The sequence below is a fragment of the Dufourea novaeangliae genome, unplaced genomic scaffold (genome assembly GCF_001272555.1).
Source record: "Dufourea novaeangliae isolate 0120121106 unplaced genomic scaffold, ASM127255v1 scaffold109, whole genome shotgun sequence".
Classification (NCBI taxonomy): domain Eukaryota; kingdom Metazoa; phylum Arthropoda; class Insecta; order Hymenoptera; family Halictidae; genus Dufourea; species Dufourea novaeangliae.
In genome coordinates this window covers 50,195-60,504 of record NW_015373997.1, presented here as the reverse complement: position 1 = coordinate 60,504, position 10,310 = coordinate 50,195, and the positions used below count along the sequence as shown (strand labels likewise).

The window sequence follows — 10,310 nt, the reverse complement described above, 5'->3', positions numbered from 1 at the left end:
AAAAGAAAAATACTGTAAATGTGACGCGGGCGTGCACGTACGCGCGCGCACGTGCGTGTCCGATGCGTTTTTCTTCGGGACAGATTTTTCCATTATATATATATGAACTGAGTATATGTATATAACGGGAAGCATCACGTGGAAAACACACGAGGCGCGCATAAAATATTCAGTATTATATTACACGAACACGCACATGATACACAAGCATTTATTAATTATTAATTACGTATACAACTTTGGGGACGCTGGCCATCTTGCATTTTTACAGGGACCTTACTCCGCAATCAGACAATCCTGAGCGTTTTTTAATTTTCACTCAGTCACATTCTTTGTTCTGTTCTCTTTTTTTCAACCTCCAGCCTACTACTCTATTATATGTCTATCTGTCTATCGCTCCTACCTGTTCTCTGTTTTACCTCGGCTCTATGTCACTTACTTTTACTTTCATCCCCTTTCATTTTTCTCCTTCTGTCTTTCTACGATACGCTGGTTGGTTTCATTATGTTTTCCGCTCACACCCGCTATTCCCGCCTCCACCACCACCTTTGATCGTTTCAACGTTGCCTGTTTCAACCCCCCAACCCCATTGATAATTGTTTTTCACTTTCTAATCTTACTCGATCCCCCCTCCGGATTTTTAATGATGGCGTTTTTTTTTTCATTCGATACACAAGCCTCCGTTTTTTTCTTATTTTGTTTGTTACTCTGTTTTTGTCTTTTTTTCTCTCTCTCTAAATTCGATTCTTTACAATCACCCAGCACTCTGTTATGCTCAAACCAGGCCCTCTTCCCTTACCCACCCCCACATGTACGAGTCGTTCTCGGGCCTTCTTCTTTTTTTCTTCCATTCTGTCTTTTTTTTTTTTGACATTTTCACTTTTATTTTTCTTTTTTTTTCTTTCGTTCACATTCGTCTTCGATAGTTTTCATATCTAGAGGCTTGCGTTTCAATACAGATTCACGACATTTAATGAGTAGATACCTATGATCTTTGATCGTGTTTTTTATACGCCGTTTTAACGTTTTTACGCTGCATGCCGTTTTATTACTCAGCTTGACAGAGTATTTCTATTTCCTTTAATTATTTTTTTTTTATTCGTCGATGCGTGGGAACCTTCTCGAAAGACTTCCGATTCTTGACGATTCCTTCGGAGAAATTCGATTGTTGAGCGGATATACGTTGATTCGATATTAATAGTTCGATCGATAAGTCACTCGAGTAACAACAATGTTTTCCGTGAAGGTCCCGCTATTCAGATATATATATATATATATATTATATATATCGTCAGATTTCGGGATCGTTTGAGCTTGAGAAACGAAAAAAAAAGTTAGTGGACATTATATTCTTATCGTGGTGAAATTATTAATTCGTTCTCGAAAGATATTCTTCGACAGTTTTGAAATAAAGTTTCTGGTAGACGGTGTGGGGTAATCAGCGAGCAACGGCCGTTAAACGGAAAAATCACCGCTCGACGTTAATCAGATCAAGCTCAATCGGTCGCGATCGTTCTGTTACACGCATGACTAGTTGACAAACGTTGGATTCGTTCCATTATCTCGGCACTGTTGGCCATCAGATGAACATTGCACTCTTCCAAAACGGGCGAGTTCGTTCGATCCTCTATAAACTGATGCTCTTGTTACGTTCAACGAATATACAATAACGTATCTGTAATGAACAATTAAATGATTATTAGTGAGCATTTATTGCTTAGTTGCAAATAATACTTGCATGTTTAGGTAGCCTCAGAGTCACATTATAACATTGAATTTAAAACTTTCATATCTATTCTCATAAATCCTTTTATCTATCCAAATGGGAATTAAATTATTTATCAAGTGAAGAATTCATTAAATAAAATATACACTAGGATCTTCGTTAATTTTCTCCAACAACGTCGCCAACATATGGCTCAAGCAGAATGATTTATTCAGAATTTTGTATTCTAAATTTTATTTCTTAATTCAAATCGCCAATCTAATTATATAATTCAGTTAGATTATAGAGGATTACCTTCTATTTAACATGAAACATTCAGAAAAGGATCAAATCGATCGAACACAAAGTTTTTACAATTTAAAAGCGTTGGATATTATTTATTGTGAAAGTCGAACGTTATTGTCAGTCACTGTCATCCGTCCGACAAAACGGCCGCGAAATTCGACGATCTTATGAATGTGTACTCGCCTCTGCCCCTATTCTCAACGAGAAGTCAACCGTTTACCAGCCGGCTAATCGACGCACGTTTCACGTTTTCTAGGTAACAACATGAAGAAGTGCCGCGCCAGGTACGGATTAGACCAGCAAAGCCAATGGTGCAAGCCATGCAGGTACGTGTGCATCGTGTAGATGGTTACGACTCCGTTGCTTTTTGAGAGGAAAATTACATACCGTCTTGTCGACAAGCTGAGCACGCTGTTCCGGGTCGCGTGTATATACGTATTCGATCTTGAGAAGTGTTGAGAAGGACTAGAAGTCTCACATGTCAGTCATGTAGTTTCACTAGAAGAAGTTTACTTTATATGTGGTGAATGATGGTCGACCATTTTAACGAGTCAGCTGACCTGGTCGAGCATCTTCGAGTCTCCATATAAATTTGAAAATCAAATATCAATTCTATAAACGCCTCGAAGCTAGTTATTGGAAGAGCAATAGAAGACTATAACGATGACTTTCCGAAGATCTATAGACGAAGACGATGAAATCTCATAGAATTATCACAATTGTATCTTGTATGTCGATGTTTACCCCATAAGCGGAAAGGTGCTCGAGCAGGCCAAGCAGCCGGATCAAGATGTAAAATACGTGTACCGACGGTAAAATCGGGTCGTCTCACGTCTCGAAGTAAGATACTTGCAACCCGGGCACGAATATAGTCACTCTCTCGCAGTGGAATCGCCACTTCTTTTATTGTAATCGTCTTTCTTACTCCGTTCCGTCATCCACATGTTATCGTGGAACTTGCTCGAGACTAGCCCATGATTCGTGATATTTCGATAACCATCGACGACAGTAAATTCGACCTGGAACCCACGGAATTCGGGGATATATCGATAATGTTAAAGATTGCAAGGATTCACGACAGAACGATGTGCACCGTCAGAAAATGTGTCTTCCAAAAGTGCAGAATTTAACCGATTAAATAGGGGAACCGTAAGAAGAAACGGGGGGGTGGATCCTATTTTGCCACCCCCGTTTCGGTTGGACCAGTCCAATCGTTGACATCCGCTGTACTTTGCTTGTAAATATCTCTCACTAGATACCACGCTGTAGTGTTTTTTCTTTTGCCGCGACGGCGTCGTCGTACCCGTGTTCTGTTTTAGTGCCTCTATAAAATCGGTGTTGAGTTCAGTGAACGTTTTGCCGCACAGTCCGCCCGAAACGCCCCGACTCCTGGGTTTGTGAATCACATGGACCTCATTAAAGGGGCGAGAACGAATCCCAACCACGGTGAAATTATTTTCCACGACGGGGCGAGATCGATAATTAATCGGTGAGACACGGTGCAGAGAGAAAAAGAGACATTTAGATGTTCGAGAAAGTTCTAAAAATTACACACGACTTGTCCCAAAACAGTATTCAGACTGCAGTTTTTTGTGAAATATTGAAGACTTGCTGTAAATTATTGATAGTGATTCGCTTCTGAAAAAGTACACCGGCTCAGAATGATTGTACGATGGGTGGAAATAGATTTGATACTGCATTTTCAAGATGGCGATGAGACTACTAAATTATACTGCGCTGTCTTTATTCCTTTTTCTGTTTGATTTGGGGTAGAGAAAATAGCTGTAGATAACAGAGATGTACCAAATGTTGAGACTGTTAAATTGCACATATTGATGACTCACGAAGCCAAAGTAGTAAGTAGACTCATTAGACACAGTACATTTCTTTGTAACATTTCTAATTTAATGTATATTCGAAGATTTTTGGGACAAACCGTGTGAAATGTTACAAAATAAAGAAATATCAGGTTTTCGATGGTTTCTCTTAGTTTTTAGATATAGTAAGAACCTCTACGGTTCAACACAAATCATTTCTTTCAATCAAGTGTACAATAATATATAACTTCTCTTTCAAATTTTACATATTTCCCACTGTCAGGAATACTTGCTCGTTCCCGTAGTTTGTCTCCCCTGTTCAAGAGTCAGCATCACAATACATGATAGTACAATCTAGGATAAACTAGATCAATTCTTTAAGTGCCTTCGAAACAGCGGCGTGCGAAAAGGTTAGCAGAGTCCAGACTCGCATAGATGCGGACATTTGGGAGACATATTTTCTGATATACCAGAGAGCGGAAAGATCGTTGACGCGTCCGGTCACTTGCCGTTCAGCTTTCTCTAAACGCGGACCAACTGCATTTCACACCAGGACCGACATCGTTCGATACAAGACACCAGGAATACAGTTGACTATCCTTAGAATCCTCTCAGCGTAAATGAAGCCTAATTCAAACGTGAAAAGACAGTCGTCAAACCAAATCGAACCCAATTATCAAACTCGGTCAAACTCAATCAAACTCGGTCAAACTCAGTCAAACTCGGTCAAACTCAGTCAAACTCGGTCAAACTCAGTCAAACTCGGTCAAACTCAGTCAAACTCGGTCAAACTTCCGCAAACACGATGGAACCCGATGAAATATCAGTTACTTGGTGCCTCGATATCAGGAACGATAGTCGAACCTTGGTGTTAAGGACAAAAAGATCGTGTGGAATGAAGGGGTTGAAAGGACAAGGTCCCGGGGACACGGTCGCGATGCGTGTGGGTGACGACGATACGGTGTGGGATTAAGGTGGGATTAAAGTGATAACGTCGATGCGACAAGCGCCCCTTTAATGGCTGGTGGTTGGTTTTGGCAGCCCAGTGGAGCATGGAGCGGGGATGGGCATCCACGCGAGCATAATCCATCACGGTGTGGGAAGTAGCGCGGGGGCAGGGGTCGGGGCTGGAGGCGGTGGAGGGACGGTAGGGGCAGTGACTGCACCCCCAAACACCAACACTGCCTCCAATGCCTCCTCGCCTCAGCAAGAACCCACTTATGTTAATCTCTAGTCAAGCCTATCGCCTCCCTTCTACTGCAACACTTCTTCTTAAACAGTGGTCAGTCCCGACTTAAACCTACGGGATCGCTGGCCCTCGCTATCGTCAAACCAACTCTGCTCGTTGGCCCTGAATATACAAAATAAACAAAACGAAGAATAGAGTAACGTCAACAGAGAACACGCGCAGAAACATATAATATGTGTGTTAAAAAAGAAACCTGTGAATGCTAAGTGATATATATATATATATATGTGTTGTAGATTTTGATTTTTATATTTTTTGAAGATCGACGATCAATCCGATCAAAAGGATAACTCAGGACGATGGCACGAGCCGGGGGTGGCATAGAGAGCGGCCCAGCGACTCCCTAATGCTCGCATTGTTTCTCATTGTTGTGGCTCTTTGCAGCTTATTATTGTTCTTTGATTTACCCTCGTTTAGTTGGACTTTACTCAGTGTTGCCCTTAGCATGGCTGGTCTGTAATACATATGATATATATGTATATATAAATATATATACATGTCTCTTTTATACGTACGTCTTTTATACTACTTAACGTGTAACCAAGATTTACTTGTTCTTTCTGTTTTTAGTTTTTTTTTCCTTTTTTAATTTGCGTTTACTTGCCTCGGTTCGGAACGTTTTCGCATACGATAGACAAGTATTGATACGATTAATCTATATATAATACTTTGTGACTCTTGATTTGATGGCATGGCAGCTCGTCACGGTTCACGACGACTATATTATGTGTTGTAACCGGATGTGTTTTATACCTTGTTTAGTGACGTGGACATACCATGGTATTATGTTTTTTCTTTTCTTTACAATTTTTTGTTGTCTATATTCCATACGTTTGACGTTCGTTTTTGACTTTCACTCTGGTTTGACTTTTGATTATTGTCGTAACGTGTTGCATACAATAGTCGCGCGTAGTCGTCAGATCGACCGCGAGACCTTCGAAAAACCGAAACCGGAAGTAGCGCCTCGGCCAAGGCCGAGTCGCGATGATGCTCTCAGTCGTCGGCGGACATTTTCCAGTTTCTTTTTTTTTTTTTTTCATTGAAATTGGACTTCCCTGCGCTTCGTAGAGGCCTGGAGAAATCTCTTGATTCGCGTTGCTCCAATCGCTGGACAAAATCGATATTACCGGAAACGATTTCATATAGTCTCAGTTGAACCGTTTCTTCGTGATGTGTACTACCGAATAGTCAACAAAATTGTCCTTTTTTTATTAGTGACACCGTTGTTAATCGTTTATTAATCCTTCCGTTTTATTCTTCAGTTCATTTTAACGATAGTTCTAGTTAAATACATACATCGTGACCAAGTAAATAACATGCAAGTTTGGAAGTTAGATCTTTTGGATTCGTTATACTTTAATTTACTGCTTGATTGTTATTGTTGAACTATGAATTTTCTTACTAAAATAGCAGATCTGTAGTAAACATAGAATCTGTAGGCTCTTCAAGGCCCTCTACCCCCACTTTTAGACTACACCATACTTAGTTGGCCACGCCCTCTGAGGGATGAAATTGTGGTGGGGAAAGCCTTTTTATGGCCTATGGTAGCAAACGTTTCTATCGATTCACTCTGAAGTCCATGAAACATCGTAAAATTATACGGATACTCCAACGAAATCAGTTATTCATCGACGATCGAGAGATTCTAGTCTAGCAGCGATTGGAGATCAACGCGAATCAACTTCGATCGGATTACTGCGGAAGTACAATCTAACGCTTGAATCGACCCGCGAGACTCAAAAGTCGAGGTGTCCCGTCCAAGAAACCGTATAACTGTCTCACATTGACGCAAAAAAAAAAAATGACAGACTAACTCAACTGGCTAAGAGATGAATAATGAGAGCCAATGGCAGAGCGATAAATGTCTCGACTGCGATGCAGTTTACCACTACGAGGTCGGTCGGGCTCACTTTTCGGGAACTTTGCAGTAGCTTTCCTTTATTTTCTTTTTTTCTTTTTTCTTCACCGCGATCAAAAGCGAGGAAACGATCCACGAAGCGTGAGTCTTTCGCGTGTCTCTATCTGGTCTCGTGTTTTAATTTTTCGCCCCGGTTCTGGTCTTTTTTTTTTTGTTTTCTTTTCCCCTCCGACGAGACGAGAAGGAACACAATTGGCGACAAATTTGACCATGAAACGATCCAAGTTCCACGTAACATCGATAGTTTCGATTGATTCGCGGTAGATCGATCCTCTATCAACGCGACGAGTAGCCTACATTTTTTGCTACGCGGGACAACCGTAGTTCCTCGCCTGCGGAGATGTAAAACAGAGCGTTAACCCCCCACCCCTTCCACAACCACCCCCCATCCAGCCCACCTTGTCCCCCGGCATATATTTCAATTGTTTTTGTTGAGACTTTCGTTATCCACGTATACGTTTATTATACACAGTTATTTGCTTGTTACGTCTGAACGTTTTGAGCATGGCATTTGCAGCGAGTGATATCCGTGTCGAATAAGTAAAACCGACGCTGGTCGCGCAGAAGTAACTCAGAAGAGTCGACGGGAAACGAAATCGGCCGTTTAAAGGTTGCCTCCTTAGCCTGAATCTTGTTAGGTATACTGTCTTCGCTTCTTAACGAAATCTCGAAAAGTTTGGACCTAATCGGTCACAATATCGATTCTTTCTTTATTACAAAAAACACTTGTTTCTAGTTAAACATTCAACATTGCACTTGCAGTACACCAATTAGCTATTATTATTATTATAGAATTATTCCTCGTGATTTATCTTGATTCTCGCAAATAGAATTTCGAAAACGAAAATTACAGCTCCATTCAAAAGGGCTGCGCGTAGGCGTGGTTCTATCTACGACGGGAAGGACTCCGCCTTGAATAGTCAGAAGCTCTCGCCTGTGTTAAAAAAATCACCAACTGCAATACTTTCATAGACATCCGAACAGAAATCTCGCCAAAATAAAAGTTTCGAGGCAAACAGTTCTGCGCGACCAGACCTGTAACGACTATGAGTGAAAGCATGTTCTTTTAGTTGGTAATAATTCTGAATGTACCTTACTCGACGGATGGAACGTTGGTCCCCCATTCTATCGATCGAAGAATTCGCAACTTCGATTATCGGGAACATAATCTCAAAACTCCCATAAAGAGCACTGACCGTTTGATTCTCACGAGATCATCGGTTCGTCAACGTTGATGGTCAACGTTCCATCCGAACCCCCGTAACAACCCACCAAAACTGCTCCCCGGAGCCACACACTAATTCGTTGTCGCTTGTTCGCAGACGTAAGAAGAAATGTATCAGATACATGGGGGAGGGAGGAGACGGGGACGGCGAAGCTGACGGCGAAGGCGAGGACGATCACTCGGAGGACAACCTGGGCAGCGTTGGGGAGGCAGGTACTCCCGAGGACGACGAGTCCCTTAGCAGTCCCGGGGGTTTGTCCGCGTTGTCTAGTCTGGCCAGCCCGTCGCTGGTGTTACCGTCGCCCTCGAGCCTGGCCAGCCCGTGTCCGTGCCCCCTGACGCCACCAGTGCCGCCACCGCCCATCACGAACAACCAAACCGGGCAGACGCACAACAATCAACCGGCCCAACCGCCGCCGCACCGTAACCCGGTCGGCACGAATCCCCACGACATCAACAATCCCCTTAGCGTGAACCAACTGACCGGACAGTGTATAAAGAGTGAAGTGGTGCAGGCGCCGTCGGGCACGTCCAATCCGGCGATCAGTGTTACGTAGCCCCGGCCGGACCCACGTGACAAGACTGTTGCAACACACCGTGTCATCCGCGGGGTCCGTGTACGTGTACAGACGGGAAGTGCGGTGGTGGTGGTGGTGGACGCCACAGCGACGGCGACGACGACGATGGAGACTTGGGGAACGAAGAAAACAGCGTGCTGGTTGCTATTCTTCGTTTGGATCGTCGTGGAATCCGGGAAAAGGCCGAGAAGAACAACAGACAGTCTTCGGTGAAGACCAGTCTGTTGGGGGGAGGCAAGAACGATCCAAGAGCTAGCCACGACTTCGAGTCTTTTGGAGGATGATAATACGGTCTTCTGAAGGATATAGAGGTGGAACCTGAACCGATAGATCGGTACGGAGTCATGGGTTCTCCAATGATACTTGGATCGAGTCGAGATCAGACTTGGGGCTCGGGATACTCGACCGAAGATTAAAGTCGCGAGAGTAATCAATCGTGTCCAGCCTCTCGGCCGCGCTCGTTCGCCGGGGATTTAACGCCCAACGGGGCCCAGTCGCAGTCAGGGCTCTGAGGGCGGATATATACGGACGTTCACGTGTGTAACGAACGAACGAATATTGAACAAACCGACAAGAACAGAGAAACAAAAAAAAACCACGAACAAAATGAAGATGAGAAATACTCAGGACCAAGTGTCTGGCTGTAGTCACCCGCTCGAAGAAGATTTATGTGTGCGTGTGTGTGTGCGTGTGTATACGTTAGGGGAGGCTGAAAGAGAATGCGCACGAGCGCAGTGTGTGTGGATATGGTCTGCGTGAAACGGTTGGTGAGAGAAAGCTCTAATGGGAGAGAAAACGTTAGGATGCGACGAGATATGGTGCGCGTGACACAGCTTGTAGTCCTTGTTACGTTGTGATGCCAATGACTGAGAGGTCATGTTCCTGTGCCAGGTACTATATTCTATAAAGTAATTATACCGCAGACGTATAAGCTAACGGTAACACGAGCAGAAAACATGCGAAAGAGAGAACGAATGTATGACTGTGTATGCAAGAAAAAGGGTGAAAGAAGGTGTACGAAAGAAGGTGAACGAGCGAGAATGAAAAAGAGAGAGAGAAGGAGGATCGAAGTTGATGATGAGTCGTAGACCGAGACTTTTTATTGTCATTCATTTATTCGACCTCACGGCGTCAAGATACCTATCTTCTGTATGTAATTTGTTATTTTTTTAAAAGTCTATACACTGTGCGATTAATTAGCGTGTAAGATATCCATTTTTTTTTAAAAAGAAAGTCGTAAGTTTTAGGTCGCCCCTCGTCGAAGAAAATTCCCGACTACTGTCTCACCTTCGCCGTTACACTCCCCTAATCCTCGTACGTTCTTGGTACGATTCCTTCCCTTTCCTGTGTTCGATGATCACAGCCGAGAACAAAATTAATTGGTGGATCAAGCTCGTTTCCAACCACACGTCACTTACGAATAAAAAATCACGGTGGAACGACACAGAAGTCGGTTGATCTTGAACGACCAATTTTAATTATTCGACCTTCGGCTACCGTAACGCGATCGTC

The 10,310-nt window shown here is 43.1% G+C and overlaps 1 protein-coding gene across 1 annotated transcript in view; it reads left to right on the top strand.

The window, feature by feature from the left end:
• Positions 1 to 9,028, top strand: part of LOC107188065 (protein pangolin, isoforms A/H/I/S) — a 34,273-nt gene extending 25,245 nt beyond the window's left edge. The window contains exons 9-10 of the mRNA XM_015576305.1: positions 2,268 to 2,337; positions 8,318 to 9,028. Of these exons, the coding sequence (XP_015431791.1) occupies positions 2,268 to 2,337; positions 8,318 to 8,777 (530 nt within the window). The 3' untranslated portion in view covers positions 8,778 to 9,028. The remainder of the gene's footprint in view (positions 1 to 2,267; positions 2,338 to 8,317) is intronic.
• The last annotated feature ends 1,282 nt before the right edge of the window (positions 9,029 to 10,310 follow it).